Raw genomic sequence first — 27,550 nt, forward strand, 5'->3', positions numbered from 1 at the left:
ACGGCAGCGTAATAGGAGGCCCACCTCTATTTGCATTATGCCGTTCTGATTAATACAATGCTTTTGCCCTTACAGGGTATTGCTGAAAATATTTATTAAATGGAGATTAGCAACACGAGCTCGGAATACTGAAAGTATTTAGGGGGCCTTACCACGGTAGACTTACGCAGCCTTTTTAAATATAACTATAGTGCAGTATGTGGGAGCTAAATACTAACGCTTATACATGTATTAGTATTTTATTAATTAGTTTTATTATATATATACATATATTTTAATATATATATATATATATACTATATATAACATGTACGTACCTGCAGTATGCGTTGTCACGTGAATCTTCAGCTCGTATGCCTGCCTGAAGCTTTTCCCACATCTGGTGCACACGTGCGCTTTGTCTCGGTTGTGTGTGCGTCTCACGTGACTGTCGTGCGCCGCGTGCGAGGCGAAGGCTTTTCCACAATGTCTACACTTAAAGGGTCTTTCTCCACTGTGTTGTCGTATGTGTGTGCGAAGGATGCTGGAAGCCGTAAATGCTTTACCACAATATACACATTTATATGGTCGCTCCCCTGTATGAACACGTAGGTGTTTATTCAGACTGGAAGACTGTAGGGAGAAATAGAGACAACTTGGAACAGAAGTGAATAATTTTGTTCTGTAAGCCAAAGACAGAACATGGCAATGAAAAACTGTTTTTTGTTTACATTACTTCTGCATGCCAAGTCCCATCATATTTCATATTTATGAATATTCATAACTATACTGATATAAACAACAACCAGTTGGGACAACTTCCTAGTACTAATACCACTCTATACTATCCATCATCATGCTTAAAAACACTAGTACTGACAGTTCCTAACCTTTATCTGATTCTAATGCTAATACCACTCTATACTGCCCTCCATCAGCATGCTTTAAAGCACCAGTACTGACAATACAAACAGTTCCTAACCTTTATCTGATTCTAATGCTAATAACACTCTATACTGTCCTCTTTCATCATGCTTAAAAGCACCAGTACTGACAGTACAAACAGTTCCTAACCTTGATCTGATTGTAATGCTAATAACACTCTATACTGTCCTCTATCGTCATGCTTAAAAGCACCAGTACTGACAGTACAAACAGTTCCTAACCTTGATCTGATTCTAATGCTAGTATCACTCTGTACTGTCCTCTATCGTCATGCTTCAAAGCACCAGTACTGACAGTACAAACTGTTCCTAACCTTGATCTGATTCTAATGCTAATATCACTCTGTACTGTCCTCTATCGTCATGCTTCAAAGCACCAGTACTGACAGTACAAACAGTTCCTATCCTTTATCTGATTATAATGCTAGTATAACTCTATACTGTCCTCCATCATCATGCTACGAAGCACTCGTAATGACAGTACAAACAGTTCCTTATAACTTTTGTTGTTGTTGATATAATCACGATATGCATACTGTCTGTGCGAGTGCTTTGAATCCGGGCTTGAAAGTACAATATAAACAATGGGTGTTAAAGAGGATTTGTCATATTGCTTTCAGGTATACTTGTAATAAATTAGAGAGATATATACATTAATTTTCATTTGTCCATATTCATTACCCCGTACCCTAGAAAGTAATAATACAATTTTCGTTACAGATTTTGTGGTATACTTTAAGTTCCTTCAACTTCCTTTATACATTTTGCAGTCATTAATAGCGACACCTCCGACCTCAACTTCTCCCCCGAAAAACAAATCTCCGATTTATGCAATGTCATTCAAAATGCCATTAAATGCCCTTTAAATGAACCAAGCCAGATATCTGACGGATGCGAAACATCATCACAATTATCACTGATAAAAGCAATGATGATTACTTTCAAATTGTTAAAATTTGGCTTTTTTTCGCACATATTTATTTCACTATCTCGACTATCTGAGTGCATAAATTACCCAGAGGTAACTAAACACATTCACAGAGATGTATTCAGGTTGTTCTACTAGCCTATAAATGTTTATTTCGAGTGTTTCTCCCTACTGATGAATTTTTAACCCAGCTTTGTATTTATAGATTCAGTGAGTCGAAATTTACCATCATTTTACTTACGAAAAATTAACGTTATTTCCTGTCATTCGTCTATATACATATATATTGTGTGAATTTGTGTCGTGAAGTGAATAAAAATAATTTAGTGGGTGAGAAACTGTAATTTATTTTATATTTTGGGACAGCCAGTTTATTTGTTTTCTTCTAATATACGTGGTGGACAAGTTTTTCCATACAATTCTTAAATAGTAGGCTAATTTCAACAATGTCGTTTATATATATATATATATATATATATATATATATATATATATATATATATATATATATATATATATATATATATATGTATATATATATATATATATATATATATATATATATATATATATATATATATATATATATATATATAAATAAATATATATATATATATATATATATATATCGTAGACATACTTCTTTTAAGTTCTTCTACTGTCTGTCATTTTGTCGATTGTTGAAACATCAATTTCACGTATATGGTTTTTACCCTAAACAGGTGACAATCAATTTTCTATAATGACTTTACCTTTTCCATCTGTTCTTCGTTTTTGGTTTGGCTCATAAATCATGTTTGACAGATAAAATGTAAACATTGTTTGAGAAGGCACTTAATTTCTGTCAAAATACACGTGTTTATTTTACGTCAACAAACCTATCATTTACTCAACTGCAAATTTGATGTGAGAAATGGTTACGCACTCAGTCTGGCTGTTTTAGCTCTGAATAGATTATTATATTTGTCCGTATGATACGCCAGACTGTTAAAAAAAACTAGTTTAGAGAAATACGGTTACCCTGGAGATGGTTGACATTTTGAAATCCAGTAAATCTATAAGGGACTTAGTTTGTGTTGAGACACAGACAAACTTTTACGGCCTACAGTACTGTATATGGAACATCATTACATTATCTACTTGGAAAAGGCTGACTGTCGATAAATGAAATGAAAATCTACTCTTATTTACAGAAAGAACTTAATTTCAACAAGTTCCCAAATGATGTATAATTAATAACAGAACCATGAATTTTACAAAATTAAAAAAAAAAATCGACATGCGAATTTCTTTCTCACGTGCGAGTTTACATTGGATATGTGCAGGTAGCATAATAAAAACGTCTGATATGTGTAGACTCTGCCAATAAATGTGACTTGAAGTGATGAGTATATACATAACTTGAACTATCCTCCAGCCCCCTACCCACCCCCACACCCCCCCAAATAAAAAGGAAGTGGCTGATAATAACGTAATACTTTTTTTAGTTTCCGCAACTTTTACCTTGAAAGACGCCCCCCAAAAAGCGATTTTTGAATAATTCATTTTGATTAGCAAATGAATAAAACAGTTTCATAAAACGCTTCAGAGATGTTTCTTTATTTCTTTAACATATTCGCATAAGGCCTCAACTACCATGTTATGTTGTTGGGAACTTAGGGAATCCCTTGTCGCTCTGCTGCAGAAACGTTACTTGAGTGAGGTGCAATCAGTACTTCCATGAATAGATAATGGTACTACAGGCACTGTTATTGCGTAAAATATATATGATCATGTACAATGTATATATTGTGAAAGGAAAGGTCAATAAATCCCCCGCGCATGCTTCCAACTAATATTTGGATAACAATGAAGGGAGAGGAGACGCATTCGTTCGCCTGATAACCCAAACCGCGTGCCGCCCTCTGAAAAAAAAGTTAACTTTCCTTGCTTGCAAATAAAGTTTTCTTCTTGTCGCTTCAAAATGCAGACAGTAATGCAATGTGATACCTTTTAATCTTTTATCTAGACCTGAGATGTTCATCGCTGCTATGTACACTGTGTTGTGGGTTTTGACCGTAGCTGTATGTATTGACTGTACGCTAGTGTCTAATTACCGACGGTAGCAAGCTGTGTGTGTACTTTCTGGGATCGATGGTGGTGTCTTACACTTCTGTTACACCTCATTTGAAACTAGGTCAGATTACCGGCATGAGACGTTTCTTTGTGCGCGAGTCTTCACACCCTTTAATTATCATGATTTTGTGATTATATCTACACAGACGTATAGTACTTATAGAAAACATTTCTAGAGTCACGCATCGGCTAGTCGTTCTTAATAATTGAATGCATTAAAGAGACTTTATATATATATTGGTCTCACCTGTGAAAAGCTTTTGCCGCATACAGAACATTTATGAGGGCGGTGTTTCTGATGAACGTGAAGAACATGGATTCTTAATCTGTCTCGTTTCTCGAATGAACGAGAACAGAAGTGACAAGGGTGATCCCGGTTACCCTGATCCACGCATCGAGTATATTTCAAATGTTTCTCCCTGTACTCTCGGTAAGCAAATACCTTACCGCATCGGTCACACGGGTACCCATCAGAATCTGTGTATACATGAAAGCAAAGCAACATCCAAGTTCATATACAATAAAAGGGCGAATCGCTTGTCACAATAAAGTAGGATCTGACCTGTAATATATATATTCAGTTTATTTAAATATCCTTCAATAATATATTTATTAGATCACATCCCTGCAGCTACAGAAAATGCTATGAAGTGTGTTGAATTGAATATCAGTTTTCATTTTCATGTTTCATAAAAGCTTAACAATTATATTTAAATGGAGACCTCAGTGATATAGCTAGCTAATGCAGGACCAACCTCAGTGCTCCACCTAACACCAACCTACTATTGTAGTACCACTTTACATTTTAAAATAATTTTAAACTGAGAACACCCATTGGCTATCAACTTCTTTTGACTCCCCAATCTAACCTCATCCCACCCACCCCTACTCATTGCCCATTTAGTTCACTTCACAGCTGAAAACACAAAAATATAATATCCCCACCCCCTACCCTTCACCTCTCACTTACTCAACTCATAGCCCATTGTGTGCTTCCATTTGGCACACGTATTAATTTAAGGCACAAGCTAAGATGAACACACATAGGCTATCAATCTTTTTCCAATGACAGACTTCGGCACCCACCCCACCCCACCCCCACCCCACCCCACCCCACCCCACCCCACCCCCACAACGCCTCTGAAAGCCTATGGTGGTAGAAGGAACCAACTTAAATGAGTTTTATTTTCAAAATGTCCAAAGACTTTACTTACTTGTGAGGCTGTCATCTTCATTGTAATCGCTACCTCCATGAGTGGTGGCGTCCTTTATTCCGACCGGTATCCCCATAAATTGAAGGTATGTGTCTCCATACCAAACTAGTAGTTCGGTCCCCTGTCGAAATAATTAGGAAAAGGAAACAGTTTTGAAAGAAATGGAAAAATAGAATAGATGGCGCTCTTGATCAATACCTATGTGACAGTTTCAAACTTGAGTGAAATAGAATGTGGACAGTTTCAAACATGCAAAATATGACTGATGTCATAATAAACTCCCATGGCAATGTGTGTAGAGAATGTTAAAGGTAGATTCTTACCCGTGGGATGTCTTTACAAACTTCGTAGTAAATAGCGCCACCTTCTTGTACTCCAATAAGATTCTGTTCTCGAGCGAATCTTGAACTGTTTATTAAGCTCATCCAATTACCACAGTCTCTCCGACCATCAATAAAGTGAGACAATTTACCTCTTTCAAATATCTTAAGAGGAAAAATTAAAGAAATTTACATTTCACTATTTTTACGCACAATGGTATCACAATTTTATATTTTCACAATATTATATTTTCTCCTTTAGAATTAGAACGTGTAGAATTAATACTTTGGTTAAACATCAGTATATAAGGAAGCTGCCAATAACACAACGTTTTAACGCCGAGAACATGATGGTCGTTATTTCTCGAGGGTATCACTCCTCCCCCTCTCTCTCCACTCCCACTCCTGGGTCACAATAAGGGAGTCGGTGCATTCGATAATTGTGGATATTGGCGTGGAATACGTACCCATATCACAACATATTTTATATGCTATATAATTAAGTAATTAAATTAAAGCCGAATTGGTCAAATTGCCTTTGTGTGTTTTACTCATGTGGGGAAAAACGTTTTGGAAAGAAATTAGTAGAGATTTCAAAATTAGTTGCAAAACCGATATTTTTGGAAAGTAAATTCTAAATCTTGGACATGGAGTATGGTCTTATGAACGCTATGCAAGGTAATCCAAATGACATCCTACGATTTTTCGAACAAATAATTATTTTTTTCTGTCCAATACCTCTGCCCCCTATTCTTCTCCTTACATTCACATTAACCCCCGATTCGCACCAACTTACTTGATGTACCACCTCTCCATTTTGGGACTAGGCCCCTATAGTCGTCAGTAAAGATTTAGTCTATATAGTAACTCATGGAGGTATTTTCAATTAAACATTAAATATGTGACGTGACGTTGTCACTGCACATAAACTTACTTCCCACATCCCGCTTGTGTCGTCACTGGCTTTGATTTCGCTCGGATGTACAATACGGCCTTTGTATGGTCCAAACCTCGTTCCCTTTGGTATAACTGTGAGTTCGCAAAACACGCTGCAGTGTACTGTGCCACATACGTTGGTTTTCAGTACAGCTAAGCCTGTCAATGATGTCAAAATATATTGTTACCTGCTATGTAATTTGTGGCAAACCGTGTAACTACAGAGACAGTGGCGGAGCTAGGGGTATTGGTCAGGAGGGGCGAGAATGGTCTGTAGGGGCGCTTTCGACACTATCTAAGCGGAGCGCCACCACAGGTTGGCGCGTAGCGTACAGAATTTTTTGAGTAAAGATACTCCCTAGATCGCCGGAAATGACCCTTTCCGGGCCTGGCTAATTTGCAGATAAACGAAGAATAAATAGGTGTCATCGCCAAATTACACCAAAAAAATGTGACAAATGTCAATATGTAGATGAGAGCGCAATAAAAAAGTCAATAATCGCGAATAAGTAAAAAGTGGTAAAGAGCTGAAAAGGGCGCCATCAGTCCATTTGAGTCCGTCAGGGGGGGGGGGATCCCCCCGACTGTATGGACGCTCCGCCACTGACGTGCACAATTAAAACTGAACATACCCTGCCGACATATTCTTGCGCTTGCAAAATTTCTTGGCAAGAGTCCGAGAGACTTTTTACTCAATCAAACTAAAAACAAGTTGTAAACATTGCATATTCAGACCTTCAAACAACACACCTTGGTCACCCATATTGACAATGTAATAAGAAGCTTGTGAAAAATGTTTAGCCTATCACTATAGTATACATAGTGCTAATGGAGGCCCCGGTGAGAATAAAAATTACACCACGTGGAAATCCGTATTTGAAATGACTCCAAAAATTCCTTGATTTGAAAACTTGTTTGGGAGGGGTAGTGAGGGGGGTATTCCACCTCAAACTATGAAGCATGTTGCACGGAACAAATTCTTTTATTAAAAAGGTTGCAGCCTGTGTATGGCATACTATCGAACTTTCTTAACTACAGAGAGGAAGGGCCTACATACGTAGATGCAACACGACAAACTGAGGAAAGAATCCTTTTGCAAATATTTAAGCTATGCACTTTTTTCGATTTCAAAGCATGCAAATGAATAACATAACGGTAGACATTGTGTCTTCAATTCTATACATGATCTATTAGCAACTTTGGTTTCGTTTTAATAACTGAATTCGTGGACGGTTCTTTGTTCAGCTTTGTGTAGAAAAATATTGAATAGCGTTGTTCTTGAACTGTGAATGGTATTAAGCAATATTGGTTACTGACTAATTTTCGACAAATGTATGTGTATAACGTTGTAGGTATGGAAACGTTAGATAAGTGTTTGGCCCCCAAGATTATTAAGTTGAGAAAACCGAGATTTGAAGGAAAGAAAGTAGGCTACTCATAAAAAGAGATGCCGCAATGCAACCACTTGCCTTAGAAGAATCCGTGTGCATACATGCCTTCAATCTTTCTTCACAAAACATACGAACTTAAAGGTAGTCAGTATAGGCCCCAAATTAGAGCACGCTTAAGTGGTAGAAGTTTTCAAAAGTATGACAAGAGGCTGAATGTCCCAGTGAAGAAAATTTCCTCGAAGGTTGTAATGAAAACAGTTTAAAAATTTTGACCACAGGTGATCATATTTTAATATCTAGCATACAGATCACTTTCTAGGTTTTAAGATTATTCAATGTTGTTGGACTTTCCGTCTTATTTTTGCTATTGGTAATAAGCTATACTGTATACACGGTATTAATTAAACAATGCATAATACAACTACGGCAAATTTCTGGAAAACCTTTCACGTTCATTCCTTCAGAGAGATGGGGTTTGCAATTGATGATTCTAAATTATAGAAACTGTCAACCATGATCTAATATTGGTATTCTTTTAGTTACCTCCTAACGCCACTATGACACAATCGCACCGATCTTCACCCCGAAATTTTACACAGTTTCTCAGTTTTACACTGGATATTCTTCCCAGATAGAACAAGATTGTTATTTCATTCACTTTAATTTGTTTATGCAACTGACAAATATCTCCGCTTCAAGACTAAACCGAAAGAAAAAATTCCTCTTAAAGTTTCCTTTCAAGTCTTGAACAAATATGTTTACGGAGTATAGCTAATTAATTTTGGTATGCATCTTTCGTTTTCGTTACAATGGAATGCATTGCAGCATAACAGAACCAGTTACGGTATACATGCACATTTGCCAAGTCAGCATGGCGCCTTTATATTGGTTTTCGGAGAGCTATTTTAGTCCACTGTTTGCTAGAACTATATATATCCTATTATCGGCTTTAAAATTTCATTTAAACCAAATAACAGAAACTTTAATTGTAAACGGTAAACAATCATTGACTTCAGTTCAAAATATTCGCAGAACGAGTCATAAAATTAGTTGTAAATTCAAAGGTTTGCAATAAATCAGAAAAGGGGTACATCATGGGTATACACACTGAACGACTGATGAGCAAAGACAGTGTTTTGTGTGAACCATGCAGAATATTAAATATTTCCTAGAGCATTATATACTGTATTGTCGAATTTATGGGTCTACAAGAAACTTAGCAGGTAAACCACAACATCTTCTCAAAAGAACCAAAATTCCAATCATTGCACAGAAAACTGAATTGGTTTGAAATATAAATAAATCATAACAATCAATCGCAAGTACATAATTAACAACAATTCCATTACAGAGATTTTCATGCTAGAAATTGTCAATGGTGGTTTCTAAATTTCTTGTGATTTGCTTGGCTAATAGCCCTTGTCATTGTCTGCAAGTATTTCTTGCAGGTATAGTTCTCAATGAACACAAAGATAACTATATGGTAACTAGTCTACGGCAAACTAACGCGCTCCAGAATTTGACAATGTTTTTGTTGTTGTATATACTAGCTACAGCATTCATCATTAGATTTTTTTTCTGCACGAGCCAATGATTGTCAGGGATCATTATAACTTAGTATTGTGGGTTCTTGTAGAGGTACCTGAAAGTGCATGTTTTCATGGAGGACTGTATACGCACTTTGAAACAGGCGATGAAGAAAGCTAACTTTGATAGTGCTCAAATTCAGACAAAAACTGACCGAAGTTTGCTTTCATATAGGACTACACCCACTCGCTGACAAAAGTTACACCAGCAAAGTTATTCTTTGGAAGAGAATTTCAAAATAGACTGTTCTTATGGAACCAGAATTTGGTGCCTCAATTGCTTCAAAACAAGCAACACGGATGTCCATACACCTATTCGATCTGTTTCTGTGGGGGATGAGGTTATGGTATTAGATTTTAGAGCATCCACAGGGAATGGGCTCAAGGTATTGTTGATGATGTTTGTCCATCGTATTCGATGATGACAGCTAATCTATTTATCTTCTAACTACGATTGAATTTCGCTGGTGGGCACGCCGATGGCTGATCAGACCAATCCTTGCAGGGAAACTTCTGTTGCATGGGTGACAGAAAAACTCAAATGACTCAGGTTGATTTGAACTGCGTAATTTACGCTGGGCTCTGTTTCCTTCTGCTCCCTGGATACGGCTGGTCTTATATGCATCAGTGCCGACATGATCAGACCGGCGCCAAAGGTTGCGATCATGTGCTACTTGCTCCCAGGAGTCAGTGGCTATGTTACAGCGATTCAGGTAAATCTTTAGAGAGTCCTTGTACCTCTTGTACTGTCCATTCAGAGAGCGCTTGTCACATTTAAGTTCGGATGAGAATAACTTCTTGGGCATTCTGTCGTCAGGTATACGGACCAAGTGACCAGCCCACCATAGTTGAGATTTCATTACTATTGCACAAATGCTGGGTAATTTTGCTCTCTGAAGTACTTCTGTATCAGGAACCTTCTGTTGCCATGTAATGTTGAAAATTTTCCTGAGGCAGGTTTGGTGAAATCGATCCATTTTTCTTATGTGACGAGAATACGGGGTCAAGTGGCAGAGCTATAGGTATTGGTCAGGAGGGGCGAGAATGGTCTGTAGGGGCGCTTTCGACACTATCTAAGCGGAGCGCCACCACAGGTTGGCGCGTAAGCGTACAGAATTTTTTTTGAGTAAAGATACTCCCTAGATCGCCGGAAATGACCCTTTCCGGGCCTGGCTAATTTGCAGATAACGAAGAATGAATAGGTGTCATCGCCAAATTACACCAAAAAATGTGACAAATGTCAATAGGTAGATGAGAGCGCAACAAAAAAGTCAAATAATCGCGAATAAGTAAAAAGTGGTAAAGAGCTGAAAAGGGCGCCAGTAGTCCATTTGAGTCCGTCAGGGGGGGCATCCGCCCCCCCTGACTGTATGGACGCTCCGCCACTGTACAAAGAAGAGCTAACGACTTTTTCTATACTCAGATTGTCATGGTTGTGTTACTTATTCTTCTTATACTTCTTATTGTCTTCAATCTGAAAACACGTGGATCTATATACTTTAATATATATATATATATATATATATATATATATATATATATATATATATACATATAAATATATATATATATATATATATATATATATATATATATATATATATATATATATATATATATATATATATATATATATAAATGATTTCGATCTTATTGGAATGTCTAACCTTCAGGCAAATCAGATACGGTGACGTCACACCACATGTTTCTGATCTTGACTTCATCTTCATCTTTCTCCTTCGATCCTGGTGAGATTGGAGACAAAGGTCCCTTTGTCTTGAAATGTAGGTTTCTGAAGGCTGCAAAGGATCATCAGATTTTTTTCCTTTAAATTCTAAATGGTCCAATCATTACAATGCTATCTTACTGTCAACTACAGAACACCATTCTGCTAACTGACACCGTATATTTAGAAAGTAACCTCTTTTATTTTATCTCGCAGTGTGAAATGTTGCAATTTAAATGTCATAAATTGAGTGGAAACATTAGCTGGTAATTAAAGAGATGAACTTCACTCTTGATTTGAAAGGACATTTTTTTCCTTTAATGTAGGTACAAATAGTATACAGAATAGCAAACAATATTTCATAATTACTAAATCAATATAGGCATCCTTAACGGATTTTGCAAAACGAAAGCGACAAAAAGTTAGAATTTAAGAAACAGGAAGAATATAAGCAGAATCACGTCTCAACTTTCTGCAGGCTACGTCGGCCATTTTGCTATAACGGTCGCAGTAGAGCTAAATTTGCTGCTCTTAAATACCTCCTCAGTTTTGCAATTAATGTCGAAAGAACCACAAGTCGTAAAGGGTCCGCTCGAAATAATAGACAAGAATCGTTTAGTTGTAAAAGCTGGTGAGTCTATTGACAGACACGTATAACCTAAGGATCATATACCTTTAGGCAAGGCTATTCAGAATGCATTAATAGGAACCATAGAATGCGAGCATGATATTCTTTATGCCCCGCGTGCAAACGTATTAGTAAGATAAAAGCCTACTGTAGCCTACACCTTTGCGATTGGATTTGGAAGCCGGTTTTCTTTGTAGATAGTATCAAAGAGTTAACAACTATCTGATAGAAAAACAGAGAACATAACTAGTCTATTTAGCGGTTGAATAAGTTGACACAAAAGTGACAAATTCGTAGACTTTAAGAGGTTTCCGAATTCTTTGGAAAAGTATTTTACTTCCAGATGTCGCTGACTTTAGTGCACGAAGGCTTTAAATTAACCAGAGCATTATTAGGCCTACAATATCTCATGTCACGAACAATCGGTTAAGGACGGGTGTTGTACTGTCCTTTCAAAGAGATTTTTCAATAGATGCCTTGTCTATTCCTATGTTTTGTTTCGTGCTGAAAATGGCTTACAAGTTGTTGATGCTTTTTTAGGTTATAAATCTATTTTGCTTTTTAGGTTATAAAGACGTGTCAGAACAGTTAAGTAGCAGAACACAGATAGCTAAGAGACGTTCTGCGAATTGTGTTAGGCTACAGAGGCCTAATGACCTCTAAGTGAATTCCATTTCGGATGGATTAGTGAGTAAGAAGATGAATGCATTGATGATGGTAGAGACTTGTAACAATCTTTAAGACTCATTTGTAAGGTTTCGGTCCTTTCAGATGATGATTATTTTACTGTTTTCGGGTTTTGACGATTTTGGTATATAGAGAGCTTGTTTATATTCCCCTCGTGTGAGGGCTGGGTTTGTTTATTATCAAGTCCGTTCTAGTAAATAAGTTTACGGTAAATAAACTATACATTGGATTATGTAATTACACCGTCACTTAATAGTGTATCAAACCTGCCACATTTTACGGTGTTATTTTCGTTCAAAAGTTTACACGTATAAGCGTTCTTTGAATGGTCCATGGTTATCTATGGTTCATGTCGCTACAGAAATCCACTCAATTCATGAAATTCATTCATAATATTACTACCGGAGCAGAAGGTGGATAATAATGGGGGGGGGGGCGGGGAGACTGGAAAACCGAGAAACCATTTTGCAACAGAACCGTGATATAATGTTACCGATTATTTCCGCAAATTGAGGGCCGAGTAACCTGCGAGAATACGCATGGCGCAGGTAGAACTATATCCATTCCCACATCTCCCACCCCCTCCCCATCCCTGCATCGGCATATGAAAGATTTGCAATCTGTCAAACGTAGCCTTATTTACCAATGATACTACGGTACCAGAAATATTTTGTAATAATGAGAACGCCAACATAAACATGGAAAATATGTCAGCAGCCTGCATAATTACTTATTCATTCATACTTAGTAAAGATTCCTAAATCCTATTGGTCCATTCAGGTCAGCTGATCGTGGTTAATCCTGTGAGTAACGCACGGTAAAATTACGGGGCATCACTTTAATAAATCTTTGGTTATATGTAACCAAAAATGTTTTGTTTTATGATTTTTCCCCCACACAAATGGTAGTGTATGAATGAACGGGGTTAATCAACGGTCTAGCGTGCGTTACTCACATGATTAATGCACTTCGGGTGTTAATGCTATCGCTGGATGCACTCGGGCTCCGCCCTCGTGCATCGCTTGCATTATCCCCCGATCGTGCATTAATCCTGTGAGTAACGCACGCTAGACCGTTGATTAACCCCTTACTGTCTGTCCCAACATCCACCCTAAGCATCAGCCCCCCCCCCCCCATCCCCTCCGCCCGACGGGAAATGGCTATTTACGTCACTGGTATTGGGCAAAACTAACTGCAATAAGCACTGTCGTAATAGATAATGTAAAAGTTTGTTCCAACAGGATGGTAAATTGATCTTATATCAAGCTATACTCAAAGAAGTTTCTTGTTGAATTTAAAAGTCTAAAAGAAGTACTTACATTCTCCTTTAAATCCAAGACACGACAGCGCAAAACCTGTCGTAAGGAAGGATTCAGAATGTCTCCTGTCTTCTGATTGGATAAACCTGTCCCGTTTGTAACCAAACAAGATCATATCTAGATCAGTCGAGCTGAAGTTATATCGGATCCGATTCGATTCACGTTCTTTGATTTCGATATCATCATTTGGGTGGATTTGTTGATATATTTTGAGCTTCTGTTTGGAGTTGAATTTTTCGCCCTCATTTGACTTCGGTAAATCTAACGGGGGACGGATGGTCCACGGAGAGAAGGGAATACGAGGGGTGGGGATCAGAAATGGATCCGGAAATGGTAGGCCGTTGTTCCAAGGAGGAAGAGAGGGTAACGGAATGGGGTTTAAAGTATTTGATACCAAACCAGCTCTCTCTGGATTTGGTGATTGTAAAAACTTTGTTTGTTTGATGTCAGCATTAGGCGTGCCTGGGCTGTTCAATTGAAAATGATGTTGCCAGATACCTTGTGTTGGAAATCTATGAAAAAGAAAAATGAAAAAAAAAATCAAAAATCAATTAATTCCTTCTATTATTTATAACGTACGTTGTTTACCCTGTGTTCTGGTAGCAGCTATTTACAATATAGTATTTGGTCATCAACTTGTACGGCACCCTCCAAAATTTGTTACACCAAATACTGAAAATTGTAGAAATAAATGAACTTCGGGAAAAAAAGGACTGGGAAATTATAAACAATGGACAAGAGCAGCGAAATTCTTGGCTAGAAAGTGATTCGAATCAATGACGTCAGGATTACAAACCATACTTTACAGATCAAAGTTCTATTGGAATCCTGTCCTACAGTTTACTGGGTTGTATCGCACGAACGTGTGACGTGAAACATTGTGACTCGGTATACAAACTACAGCAAAGCACTTATCAATTACAAACAAAAAGACAAACTAAAAAGGATATATTTTGTTAAAAAAATTAAATAATAAACATATATATATTTGATATTGGAAAAGAGATTATAGAAAAACTTTTCCTTAAATATTGATCTTAAAATATATATGTAAGGGAAAGTTTTCAGATTTTTTTTATCAAAGTTTTGGAGGCGTGTTAGTGCCCTTACAATTCCGCCCCCCCCCCCCCTGGCACCCAAAAGTTTAAACATGTATTTATTTATTTACTTTATTTATACTTTTTTCAGTGTTTTCTTTTTTTAAATTAAACACTTAACAATAAAATGAGATATTATCCAATATTAATCAAAACTATTTTTCGAAAAGTAATTCAAATAAAACCCTGAGTTAAACTTTAACTATTGATTAACATTCTTTGAGTATAAAGAAAATATTATTGTGTCTTGAATCAATTTTATGCCATTATTTATCTTCAGTTTTGTGGTAAACATATTCAGTAATATATTTGACATTAAAAAAAAACCAAGATTCACAAAACAGTTCATAAATTTGACTAGTGAAGTTTCTTTTTAAACACGATATAAGATAAGGTTGGAAAAGAGTAATCAAAAGATATATTTGATATTGGAGGGCGAATATTAATAATATTGAAATTTAAGGTGAAAAAGAAGGATCGGTTTGAAAATCAATATTTACTAAATAATTTTACACTTATATAGGTAATTCATGAAACAACCGTCAGATAAAGCTGGACCATACACTTATAGTATTAAAGATAATAATCTATAAATTTGTCAAAATTGTTGGAATTTTTGCAACTTTACGCAAAAAAGAAAAGGGTAGTTAACGTTTGATTATTTGGCAGCAAATCGTTGATTAAAATACGTGCACTGCTCCTTTAATGCACGATACGTCTGAGTGAAGCCTCAATATCTCTCATTCAGAGAAAAGATCGTTCGAGTTTGATTCTTAATTGATTTACGTTTGACCATTATTTGAATGTCTAGTATATTTGATAATGTGAGGATGTAATGGGGTGAGGTGTTGGAGGGGGGTGAGGGGATGAGGGGTGTAGATGGAGTATTGACGACATTTAATTTAAATTTACATTTTCATTTCTATTTGAAGAAGTCAGGGTAGCCAGATAGATTGTTTCTACAAGGGTTAATACGAAAGAGTTAAAGTAACCTGGCTACATTTTCTTAGTTAATCGTTATTGTAATAAAAAAAATGGAAAACGGATGTAACTTAATCAACAAAACAAAACTGACTCTGAAAAATACAAACAATTTGAAAAATGCCGACAAAATGATTATAGAATTTGTAAGATTAGGTAATGTAGGGATCACTAGACTCTTCAGTTGGAAGAGCACGGACGTATAATTACAGATAAGAATCCTTATCAGCCAAAAACAAATATTGCTCTTTTCAAACCCCAAAATTAGGAAATATTAATTTACGTGAAACAATTTTATCAGTGAGAATTACACAAAAGTTTCTGTAATTTGGTTACTAACCTTTGTAGGACGGCCATGGCGGTGACCAAAAGAAAGTAGACTCCTAAATTACAGAGAACAAAGTTTCATTAAAATGCTCTTGAAATATACTTCAAAGTTTTCAGTTTCCCTCTTTCTTGTGACGCAGACCATCTGATCAATCCGAGCACCTTGTTCCATTCACAACAAACTCTAAACTAAGAAGGCAGTTTCGGGATGTCTTTATCTTCTTTAATAAGATTTTCGAAAGGGAGTTTGATAAACAGTTCCTGCTCTTTACCTGGTTGAGTGGAAACAGTTTTAAACTTCTTTAGAGAGGTCCCTATTGTTATTCTCTAAGAGAGTAACACAGTAGTCGCTCATGAATTATTCATGATGCTTTAGGCTAACTAGAACTCTATTGGTCGAAGTGAAGTAACATTTTAGAGTAATACGAAATTCCTTCTGGAGATAATTAATATTAGTACAAACAATTTTTGTCTCCAATTTAGGTTCATTCTGCCGATAACTGGCTTAAAAACAACAACAATAACAACAACAACAAAACAACGCGAGGTATTATCAGGGTTTCGTTTTTAATATTAACATATGTTTTTTATTCTCTGGCATGATGTTTTTCGAAAATGTGGAGATGTAGAGTTTTCTTTTACTTCTTTATTGGAAGATTGCATACGAGTAAGTAAAATTATCTCATTTAAAATTAGTAACAACGGGTTAACTTGACCAAAGGAAAGTAACATATATGATAAAAACAGGTCTTTCTAAACAGCGAGTTCCATAACAACTCCCTGTTCTAAAAAATAGTAAAAAACTGTTATGGGGCAGGCGACTGAATACCGTTCCAACAATTGTTAATATATAACACATATTGGTACTAATAACCCAGTAATGAAAACAATAACAGAAGCATGCTTCCCGCTTCCTTTTTCAGTGCACGGTTCAAAGTGGCTTGCATGATATGGAATTGTTTGTAAGTTGAAACAGTTTTGGCTTACGTTTCTGAAGAATTCGTATCATTGGCTCAACATTTTTGAGGACATTGGGCCGAAAGCTGGTCCAGCAATGACGTTCTTGTATTTGCATATGGTTCTCGTGTGTGGGCATTATCCATTTTGAACATGAACACACCGCAGCCCTATAGTGCGAGGGTCTGGTTAGGCTAGGGTCTCTCTCGAATTCATATTCATTATTTCTTTTCATCTTGAAGGTGTGGTATGAAAGCAGTTTGAGAGCAGTGAAGCCAAATGCAAGTCGCAATTAAGTAACTGTTCACGTTTCTCGTATACCGTTTGCAAAGAAAACGTCACTCGATATCTCTGTGCTGTGTATTCATTTAAAAAGGTTTCTTAAAGAAACGCCCCCTATTTATATCCTTAAGTCATTCACAGACCCACCCTCCCCGCCCCCCCGTTGACCATCCGCACTACCGAGTCTAAACGAAACTGTTTACAAGTTTTATTTTCTAATATCGCCTAAGAGAATGACCAAATAACTGACAAGAAGCATTCGATTTAAATCCCACAAATAAATGGTTTCCTTTCTTCACCAATTGAGAGACTTTGTAGTTTCTTTCTTTCAATTATTAGACTTGTCATTCGTAATCCCCAGCCGTTTGATAACTCGAATTCAGCCCTCCGAAGTCGCTATATACAGATTGACAGATGTGTTATAGCATTGTAAACGACTTAACTCCTAAGTCAATTGACATTTCGTATTAAGACCGATGAAGTCCTAATTTACAAGAGTGAACATTTTCTTTGATCTTTCACGACTTGTCTTTACCAAACTCTTGTTCATTTACTCTCTCCTTCGAACTGAATACGGGAATAGAGGTAAAATCTTGTCCAAAATAAATCTTCGTTTAACTGGGAGGAATTAAAGCGACATCAGCAATTTCCAAACCAAACAGTGACACACAAGAAACACTCTTGGTGTGGTTTAACACACTCTTGGTGTGGGTAATTCTCATGGTGTGGTGCACACTCTTGGTGTGGTTCCCGTTCTTGGAGTGGTTTTACAATCTTGGTGTTGTTCACACTCTTGGTGTGGGGTATCTTGTTTTCGTTACATTTCTGGGGCTGCGATACAGCTATCTGTTCATACCTTCTTCTATATATTCTGTTACATCGATGTTTAGTATGCATATGTGCATGTTTGCATGGGCAGTCGTGTATGTTACCTATACTTATATTGTCCCAAAATAAACTGCACCGACCGAAACTGTAACATTGTTTCATATGCATATTTCTACACCACTTTCTCCCCTCCCCATCTCTCAAACGTGTGTTCCTCCCCCTACCCGTTCCCAACGTCTTTCCTGAAACAGTTCATTGTCTTCTTCCATCTCATTTATACTGTCTAATGATTTGGACGACTTAGATCATTTCGATAATTACTTCAGATTCACCGATCATACTGCTTTAAGTTGTGCACAGTTGTTCCCTATCATATAGCCCTCGTGTAGTATATTCGCCAAAACCAAACACTTTTCACAAATAAGTCACTCACCCTCTCTCTCTCTCTCATTCCCATCTGGTCCTTAGTAGAACAATCTTTCTTCCCAACACATAATTAACAGGTTTTATTTGTATAAAGTTTTTGCGGCAGGCTAATTCGATCTTTTCTGCTTTTGCAACATTTTTTTAAAAGTAATCCCACTTAGGCCTATTATAAGTAAACGAAGATTATAATGCTATGGATGTTCTTACAAACCATTTCTATATTAGAGATAAAATCTTTACAAGAAACGTGTAAACCCTTTTACACTGTTCACGCGTTGACACATGCATATGACTGATTGTGACAACACTGTGATGGTCAAAATCAAGAGTTGTCTCACCAGTAGTCATGACGGGAGGGGGGGGGGGTTGACAGGGTTACAGCAAGACCAGGTCCTTGGCCAGTTAGAGGGATCGGCGTTAAGAACAAAATGAAGAAAGATAAAGGCTACCAAGTGATTTAATTATCCTCGCGCCCAATCATAATCTGAATATTATAAACATTACCTATTTAAACGCATTATAAGTAATGTATGACTATGAGTTAAACTAGCTAGTTTAGCCATTTAATTAATGTGATGAGCCTTCGTCCGGCGATGATTAATCGCTTAATTATTCCTACTTCAAAAAGCAGAAAGTTGCTTAAAGGAATGCGGCTCGTCAGTTCACAAAACTCTATTAGTGCGGCCCACAGAACCTTATGATAGTAAAGGAAAACATAATTAATGTAGTGTAATTGTAAACAAAAATGTTAATAAGTAAATTTAAATATTTCTTGTACGGTTTCATTTTGCGGATGTGAGTGTTTTCTACTTTGTTATATGTTATACTAAATATTCAAGTAAGAGATGCTAAGTAAATGACATTATGTCTCATTAGAGTATCCGTAGACTACCTTTAGCGCTCTCGTTTTCATTCCAACACTTCATCAAATCTTTACAATTACCAGGATGTGTTGAATTCAATGGAATGAAGATTTCAATAAATTGCAACTAATTAGGTTTATTTACCAAATCCTTCTTCTTTTAATAAGGTTAGGGTGGTATATAGCTTCGGGAGTTGTAGAGAGCAAAAATATTCTCCGTTTTTCCAATTCCTTCTCGCTTGTTTTGATCTTTCTTCCTTTCAGATTGTGTGAAGATGAGAAAAGGGAACTTAAGTCCTCAGTGAATCTGCCTCATGGGCCAAAAAACAGAAACCTTGTTTGTGAAAACACTTAATTAGAAATGGGGATGTCTCAAATTGAAGAAAGATTCTCGACTGATTGATGACTAAGATAATGACGTCATCATTACGTCTTCTAATTTACTGAAGGTATCGTCGATGTTGTTTGTCTGTTCACAGTTAAATTACAAACTTTATCTTGTTCACATGATTGAGATACGGTTTTGGCAATGTGAGACTATTGAGTACATTGATACACCCGTTCAAAACATCACATGCGCTTATCTGGCGAGGGGCACAGAAGTGAAGTGGTACACTGTTATAATGCGGGGGGGGGGATGAGGGGGTGGGGAGGGATACTCGTACCTAATGAGGTTAGTTTATCTTTCGTATTAGAAGGTCGTGTATATAGAACTACCACAAAACAGTTTACGAAATGTGTCTTAACAGCTTTATCTATAAATACTATGATCAATCACCTATCTTTTACCTATTTATGGTATTTAAAAGATACCGTACGTACCGAAGTTAACCGATCAGGGGTTACTGCGCTAGCTCCATCCTCAGCGCACTAAATATTCATATATCATAGGGGGGGGGGGTTAACACTTATGTATTTCTTTATCCAGCTCCATCCTGAACGCACATTAAAGCCCACCCACATTATTTAAACCACGCCTATATCTCCAGTCTCAGCACACTCCTTATGTCATTCAAAGGTTTCCCCCGCCTTTTTATGTTAATTTCACCTCTCGCTAGCAGCAGCTTCCTTCGGCGACAATCGCAAGCAGGAGAAACAGTCATATACAACGAAGAAATGTGCAATTAACCATCTAATTATTGCAGACGACGATGTCAAATTCTTGCTAGAATAATGGGGTATGAGTAACCTTAAATTAGTGTTTAAATGTAAAGGTGAAATAACGGGATCATGTCGATTTTGTCATTTCTGCGATACAGTCAGTACGATATTGAAGTATAACCTAACGTTAGCTCTTACGTTGTTAGGCTAGGTTAGGCCAGATCCTTTCCCTGATGTAGTAAATACGCTGTACTACTAGCTGAGATAGTATAGGCTAGTATTTGTATACTAGTAAGTACCTTCACTTCAGGACTAAATCTAGACCTAAGTAAGTTTATGCCTGTACTGTGTGTCATACTCAAAGCAAGACCTTCCCTAATTCAAGGCCACCTCTAGTGACTAATTCTACCAAATGCGAGTAATTGTGGTGTACGGTAACTTCTGAGGGCACACCTAATCAAAGCCATGCATTAATAGTGAAATTATACATAGGCCTAAACCTCTTTGCGCTTGGGTCAGTACACTTTAGTGTAAGTTAGAGTTAGACCCTGTAGGCCTAGCTTGCCTTCACTTTTAAAGGGTGTGAAGACTCGCGCAAAAAGAAAAGTCTCATGCCGGTAATCTGACCTACTGTAGTTTCGAATGAGGTGTAACAGAATTGTTAGACACCACCATCGATTCTAATTTCTAGAATATACCCACACACAACTTGCTACGATCGGTAATTAGAGACTAGTGTACAGTCAGTACATACAGCTGCGGCCAATACACACAGCACAGTGTACAATCAATACAGCGATGGACATCTAAGGTCCAGCTAAAGAATAACAAGGTATCATGTTTTATTACTGTACTGTCTGCATTTTGTAGCGACACAAACAAATGTCACTCGCAAGCAACGGAGAGTTAACTTTCAGATGGCCGCACGCGGTTTGGGGCGAGTCTTCAATGCCTTTAAAAGACTAGGCCTAGGCTATGCTAGTGGTCTACATGGTTGGGAAATGGCTAATAGTGATTGCAGACACTGAAAGAAGAGATTGCTTAAAATTGCAAGTGATGCATTTATGGTGGTGGCCTAGACTAACCTCTGACTCTGAGTGTAAACTTACCCAGGCTATGCTATAAACAGTTAAGCTAGTAAATTTAGGTTATATGTATTGATAATGTGAAATTTAATTAGAAAGATGATAATTTTGTACTATTCATTTATGAAAACCAAGAAACTAGTGTACGGTTAATCTCAATCTGGACTATACTTCAATGTTAATTGGTCAGAAATCAGTGCCTTGGGGAGAGGAGGGGGGGGGGGGGAAGGGGGAGACTTGTGTGTCAAATATAAACAAGTTTTGGCTGAAATGTCAGTTAATTGGGTTAGGCCTTCCCATGCAATGATATAGGTTTAGCCTAGGCCTAGTCACATATCAGATTTATCCACATGAGAAATGTAAAAATGAAACACCACCTGACTAGGTCACAGCTTTGCACTCCCAATGATATAAGCCTCATACTATAACACAGACATAAGTTTTATTAATCTCATGTTGTTCTTATTCAAAAAATATACTACCCAGAGGTAGGTTTGAAGCACTGTCAGTGAGACTGTCAGATTATATTTCCATATTAGGCAGAGCAGATCATGACATTGGTGTAAATCTCAATGAACTAAACTGCCCATAACAAGGATTCCTTATGGCATTGATTTCTGAACATTAAAAAGGGACACCTTGTCACCTTTACAGTAAGGTATATTATGTTTCTATATAAAGCACATCAGATCATGAAATTGGTGTAAATCTCAATAAACTGAACTGCCCATAACAGGATTCCTTATGGCATTGATTTTCTGAAAATTCAAAAAGGGACACATTGATTTTCTGAAAATTCAAAAAGGGACACATATGTATATAGTTTTCATGGGAGAGAATGTTTATATAGATACAAACTGATAAGATATAAACATGGTTCAAAACTCAAAGAAAGACCATTAATGGAATTGATTCTGTTTTACTTTGAAAATATTTTGTAACAAATGTGACTGGCTTCTGTTAGGTTCAGAAATAAATAACTCTTTCTGTTATTATGTGTCATTTTGTGTGGCAGAAATGGAAGATTTTTCCCAAGAGGAGCTAACAGCCATGACAGAGTACAAGAAACACACAACCTTGAGCCTTCCAATACCGTACTTGCAAACTACATGGAAAATCTGTTGGCTGCAGTTTACTTAGCCCTATGATGGTAAGTGTTGTTCAATGTAATTGCAACTGAATACTGCTGAGTATTACTTTTAAGTAAAATATCTCTATACACAAGCTGAGCAACTAAAACAGTTTGTGGTGCAAAAAAACAAAGACATGCTTCATATTGCCTTATATTAAACTACAACTCATACCAAAATTGAGTTGCATGGTGATTGATACCATGCATAAGTTATGCTTGTAGAGGTCAATTGAGGTCACTGCGATCATTGCAATAACCCATATCTCATACGTCCATACACTTCCTCCTAAGTGTTAAAAGATATCGATTTATCTTTGCAAAAGATTGGTCACTTACTCTCTGCCAATTGTGGAAGCATAACTTGAAGTCACTGCAAAGTCATCAATTTTATATTAGATGAATTTTCTTGTGATAGTGAAATTCAGTTAAATTAAGGTGCATGTGTCTTAAAAATTTCAAACCAGAAAGGCCAAATCAGGACTGTACAACATATAACTGTACACAATTCTAAGCATTTCCTACATTCTGTGTTGTAGATGGCAGTCTCTGACTTCTAGTTTTAATTCTCTATGGTATAAACAAAGAGTGTGACCATGGCCTTCAGTAAGTGTTAGTTCTTTTTAAAATTGTTGTCATAGAGCAGTGAGATACCTTAGCTATCTCAGAATTGGGGGGGGGGGGGGGGGGTGGGTAAAGATGTAAACTTTCAGTGAATGTTATTTTACTGTATCAAATTTAAGCAATTTCACAAATCTTTTGTTGCAGATGAACTTGGCATTTTCTCTTTTAACTCTGTTGTTTTGGGGAATTTCAACATCGAAGGGTGCAAGGGTGCATCCTTGCAATCATTCATAGATGTAAAACAAGTAATTGTCATTTTTTAGATTTATCTACATAGAATTGCTGATAGCCCACTGATTAATGGTAAAGTGGAACCAGTTTAGATCTGTAAGGAAATTAAGGAAATTGAACAATTTATTTACTGAGATGTCAGCCAGAAACAACATGACTTTGCAAAGAATGGCAACAAATTGTCTATAACAAAGAGAAAATTGCTTTGACAGAGAACTTTCAGTGCTCCTACCTTTATCTACCGTAAAATGACAACAAAAACAATGTTGAACCAATATCACATCCTTTGGTTGGAGTGTAGGCTCAGTGCCTCAAATAACACTATTGACTCATTTTGCTCCAAGTGACTATCGTGTAATGCACATTTACACAATTGACCTTCGCCTATGATGCAATTGGTATGTCAAGTTCACGAACACATCTTACTTACATCTCCATTTTCTTGTTTGTCCAAAAGATCAGAGGAAACGACCGTGAAGAATGGTGATCTTTAATTAAACTTCTCTCCATTCAAGTTCGTTAACACACTATATAATACTTTAATTGTTTCATTCCTTTCCTAGATTTGTACAAACTGGATGAGGTGAAAAATGAGAAATTGAGACACGCTACCAAGTAATACAGCTTTGCAGTAGTAGAAAGATGTCTTTGGCTTCGATGATGCACATCAAGAATGTGATTGTAGCTGTTTATGGAGCAATTTGATTTTTTGCATTTCAATTCATCTCTCTGTCCACAATTGATAAGATCTGCTTGAACAACTTCAATGAAACTTGCATAGAGATGACCTGTGATGAAGAGACATGTGTAAGTGCTCAGGAATTTAATGTCAAAGGTCATTTAGGGGTCGGTTTAGTTAATCGTTTGGAAACGCTTTTTCCTGAGTCCACGGACGGACGTGTGGATGTATACAAAACGTGATCATAATTTTGGTCATTGGGGGTCGGAGTTTCAGAAATTTCATGCTCAAGGACACTTCGGTCTATTCTTTAACTATTTAACTGTTAGTTCAAAATCTTTTCAAATTAATCTTTCTTGTGATTATAATAAGCGAAAATTACCACTTTCTATTGGAGTTAAAATAATTTGCACAAGTATGCGAGGTCCAAGGAGGAGCTTGTGACTAAAACATTAATGGTATCGTTGGAAGCCTAGTTATTGTCTTGCAGACACGCTTGATGTTCGGTTTGCCAGTGCAAAGTGGTAAACTATAATGGTAATTAAATATAAAAAATAAATTTGGTAAAATGTCATCTTTATCAACAACAATGTGAACATAGGTCTTCTAAGACCTTCCTATCTAGTTTAAAGGTCAGTATAGGCCCCAAACTATAGCACGTTATAATTGCAAGAAGTTTTCAAGAAGTACTTTCCTGGAGGTCTTTACTCTACAATTGTTTTCAGACATTTTTAAGGAACACACAAGATGACTGAATGTCCCAGAGGACAATTTCCTGGAAGGTTGTAATAAAAACAGTTTAAGAATTGTGACCAGAGGTGACCATATATGAATATCTAGCATATTTGGGGCTAATACAGCATACCTTTAAAGAAAAGGAGCTACTGACACAGGGCTGAAGTTGTCATGACGATATCTCAAGAAAGGAAGCAGGGGCAAACCTCATATTTAGTGTGTAGACGTACCACATTGAGTACAGGAAGCCTAATGTTTTTGGTGTAGGTCAAAGGTCATTTTGGGACAACAGGTCAAATTGTGACAACCTTGTAAACATGCTATTGCAAGAATGAAAAGATCTCATATTTGGTTTGAAAATGTACCATATTACAGTTAAGGAGCCTATTATTGCTTTTGGTGGAGGTCAAAGGTCATTTGAAGTCAACAAATGCCAAACATTTTCTCCCCTCTTACCTGTCTCTCCACACTAAGACATCTTCCTTAACATAATCTCGTAAGGGAAGCTTGGACAGATCGCATATTTGGTAATTTGGTATGTAATTGTACCACACTGAGTACAAAAAGCCTTAATGTTGTGGGCGGAGGTCAATGGTCATTAGAGTTCACCAGGCGTCAGATTGTGAAACCATGCTTTACACAATATTTCAACAAGGACTGATGTCATATTTAGTATGTTGATGTATCTATCACATTAAGTACAAGAAGCTTGTTGTTGAGGTCAATGGTCATTTCAGGACAGCCTGTGTCATTGTGAATTTATTTTTTGTCACATCGCACTGCTTTTCACTGTATTACTAATATCAAGTATGTTGTACACCATCACTATACATTACGTCAGATTCATGCAGAAAATAGGTGAATGTTACATCATCAAAACCACTATGCATTTTTGCGTTCAAGTATAGGGTCCATTTCTTGTTTTTTAGTGAAACTGTTCAAGTCATTTTCAAGTTGTTTCCTTGTGCAAAAGTGCAGATCAAGGTCTTGGTATCCCTGTTACATTTCACAGTTGATGTTGAGCAATCAGTGCTTCAGCATGAGACGATGGTTATGTTGTAAATATGTCCTCAAAATTTTGATTTCAGTATTGCATTTCTTAAAGAAATTTATTTTTTAAATATTTGAGGTATTAATTAAACTATATTGCAAAAGTTCAAAAGTAATGGAGATGCAAATAAAGTTAGCTATCAGTAGCATTTAAATATGTTGTTTTATAATTTATGTTTTGCTTTTTCAAAATTTGAATGCATTGCAACTAAATGGAGAAAAGGGGGCATACCCAATAGTATTATAGTGGTGATTTAACCAGGAATGAGGTGGAAAATTCTTTAATATTAACCAGGATAATGGTGACATCAACTAGGAAATGTTGTTTAATTTAACCAGAAAGAGGTGGAACATTCTGTGATATTAACCAGGATAGTGTTAGCATCAACCAGGAAAAGTGTGGTAAATTTGACCAGGAAAGAGGTGGAACTTTTATGATATTAACCAGGATAGTATTAGCACCAACCAGGAAATGTTGGTTATTTAACCAGGAATGAGGTGAATACCCATTGATATTAACCAGGATAGTGTAAAAATCTCACCAGGAAATTTAACCAGGATCTTTCCTGGTTATTTCTACCAGGATTTTCTACCAGGAGGAAACCTGGTGAAAACAACCAGGATATGGAAGGTGGCATATAAACGCATTTAAAATTTCACCAGGTTGTTTTTAGAGTATAGATATTTGAGAGTGATGAAGGCTACCACTTTTAATTAGTACTGGTCCGATGTCGGTGTTAGGATTTTTAAGAAGAAAGTAAAATACAGGGGCATTTTACATGCCGTTCTTGTATTTTGACTAAATTCTTATTGTTCTTACTGTCTTAAATGATTATGCAATTATAAGGGTAAAAACAATCTTAAATTATTTTGGTCGAAGTAATCGCGATATACTGAGCTGCCCTGAGGTGGAGCTGGGTTTTAACCCCGAAAAACACCCTAAATGTGCATCACGGAAGCTGAAATAAATACATAGTGTATTTAATAGACTTGACAATAAATATGTAGTCCATTTAGGGTCATACATTATCTCAATAATTGTTAAAAAAAGCTTAAAATTGGTCAAATGTCGCATTTCTTATGATTCCACACTAAAATGCCGTATTGAGCTGCCTTGAGGTGGAGCTGGGTTTTAACCCCGAAAAACACCCTAAATGTGCATCACGTAAGCTGAAATAAATACATAGTGTATTTAATAGACTTGACAATAAATATGTAGTCCATTTAAGGTCATACATTATCTCAATAATTGTTAAAAAAAAGCTTAAAGTTGGTCAAATGTCGCATTTTTTATGATTCCACACTAAAATGCCGTATATTGAGCTGCCCTGAGGTGGAGCTGGGTTTCAACCCCGAAAAACACCCTAAATGTGCATCAATGAA

General features: G+C 36.7%; 1 protein-coding gene and 1 long non-coding RNA gene across 3 annotated transcripts in view; one reads left to right on the forward strand and one right to left on the reverse strand.

Moving 5' to 3' along the window:
• The window catches only part of LOC139954762 (PR domain zinc finger protein 14-like), a 37,226-nt gene extending 20,831 nt beyond the window's left edge, over positions 1 to 16,395 (reverse strand). Inside the window, exons 1-8 of one of the 2 annotated variants that reach the window (XM_071954684.1) lie at positions 16,192 to 16,395; positions 13,774 to 14,285; positions 11,081 to 11,212; positions 6,435 to 6,595; positions 5,504 to 5,665; positions 5,181 to 5,301; positions 4,214 to 4,443; positions 318 to 612 (exon numbers count right to left, since the gene is read on the reverse strand). In XM_071954684.1, coding sequence (XP_071810785.1) covers positions 318 to 612; positions 4,214 to 4,443; positions 5,181 to 5,301; positions 5,504 to 5,665; positions 6,435 to 6,595; positions 11,081 to 11,212; positions 13,774 to 14,285; positions 16,192 to 16,208 — 1,630 coding nt within the window. In that variant the 5' untranslated portion in view covers positions 16,209 to 16,395. The remainder of the gene's footprint in view (positions 1 to 317; positions 613 to 4,213; positions 4,444 to 5,180; positions 5,302 to 5,503; positions 5,666 to 6,434; positions 6,596 to 11,080; positions 11,213 to 13,773; positions 14,286 to 16,191) is intronic. The other variant, XM_071954685.1, reaches the window with a different exon arrangement.
• Positions 16,396 to 20,561: 4,166 nt separating this feature from the next.
• LOC139985223 (uncharacterized) lies at positions 20,562 to 24,834 on the forward strand. The gene is made up of 4 exons (XR_011799361.1): positions 20,562 to 20,711; positions 22,735 to 22,869; positions 23,617 to 23,717; positions 24,267 to 24,834. It is a non-coding gene; the product is annotated as an uncharacterized lncRNA (long non-coding RNA).
• The last annotated feature ends 2,716 nt before the right edge of the window (positions 24,835 to 27,550 follow it).

This window comes from Apostichopus japonicus, chromosome 17 (genome assembly GCF_037975245.1).
Source record: "Apostichopus japonicus isolate 1M-3 chromosome 17, ASM3797524v1, whole genome shotgun sequence".
In the NCBI taxonomy this organism is placed as follows: domain Eukaryota; kingdom Metazoa; phylum Echinodermata; class Holothuroidea; order Aspidochirotida; family Stichopodidae; genus Apostichopus; species Apostichopus japonicus.